The following is a 366-nucleotide window of genomic DNA, read 5'->3' on the forward strand; positions in this document are numbered from 1 at the left end:
TGCACGAGGACCGGCCTTCGTGGCTTCACCCAGTTAAAACGGTTTGATAAGGAACAGCCACGCTGGGCCTGGATCCACGCAGCGCCTCCCCCTAAAGCCACGACGTGTTGGGAGGGATTTGCCATCACCCCACCTGGCCTTGGGGACGTCCCCGGGGCCAGCGAGGGGAGCAGAGCCCCCAGCCCTGCTCCCCCACCAGGACGGACGAGGCGTCCCCAGGGCTCGGCGCGGCCCCGTCACCTCTGTAGAAGATGTTCCGGTCCTTGTAGGTGAAGTAGCCTCCGGAGGATCTCCAGGAGAGGAGAGCTGGGGAGAGCTTGGGGGGCGGGATGTGCAGGTAGACGGCGAGCAGGGGCACGCTCAGCA

At 66.1% G+C, this 366-nt stretch overlaps 1 protein-coding gene across 1 annotated transcript in view; it reads right to left on the minus strand.

The window, feature by feature from the left end:
• The window catches only part of MEST, a gene marked incomplete at its 5' end in the record, with an annotated part of 7,425 nt that extends 7,064 nt beyond the window's left edge, over nt 1–361 (minus strand). Inside the window, one exon of the mRNA XM_010156297.1 lies at nt 241–361. Coding sequence (XP_010154599.1) covers nt 241–361 — 121 coding nt within the window. The remainder of the gene's footprint in view (nt 1–240) is intronic.
• Between the last annotated feature and the right edge of the window lie 5 nt (nt 362–366).

The sequence above is a fragment of the Eurypyga helias genome, unplaced genomic scaffold (assembly GCF_000690775.1).
Source record: "Eurypyga helias isolate BGI_N326 unplaced genomic scaffold, ASM69077v1 scaffold28257, whole genome shotgun sequence".
NCBI lineage: Eukaryota > Metazoa > Chordata > Aves > Eurypygiformes > Eurypygidae > Eurypyga > Eurypyga helias.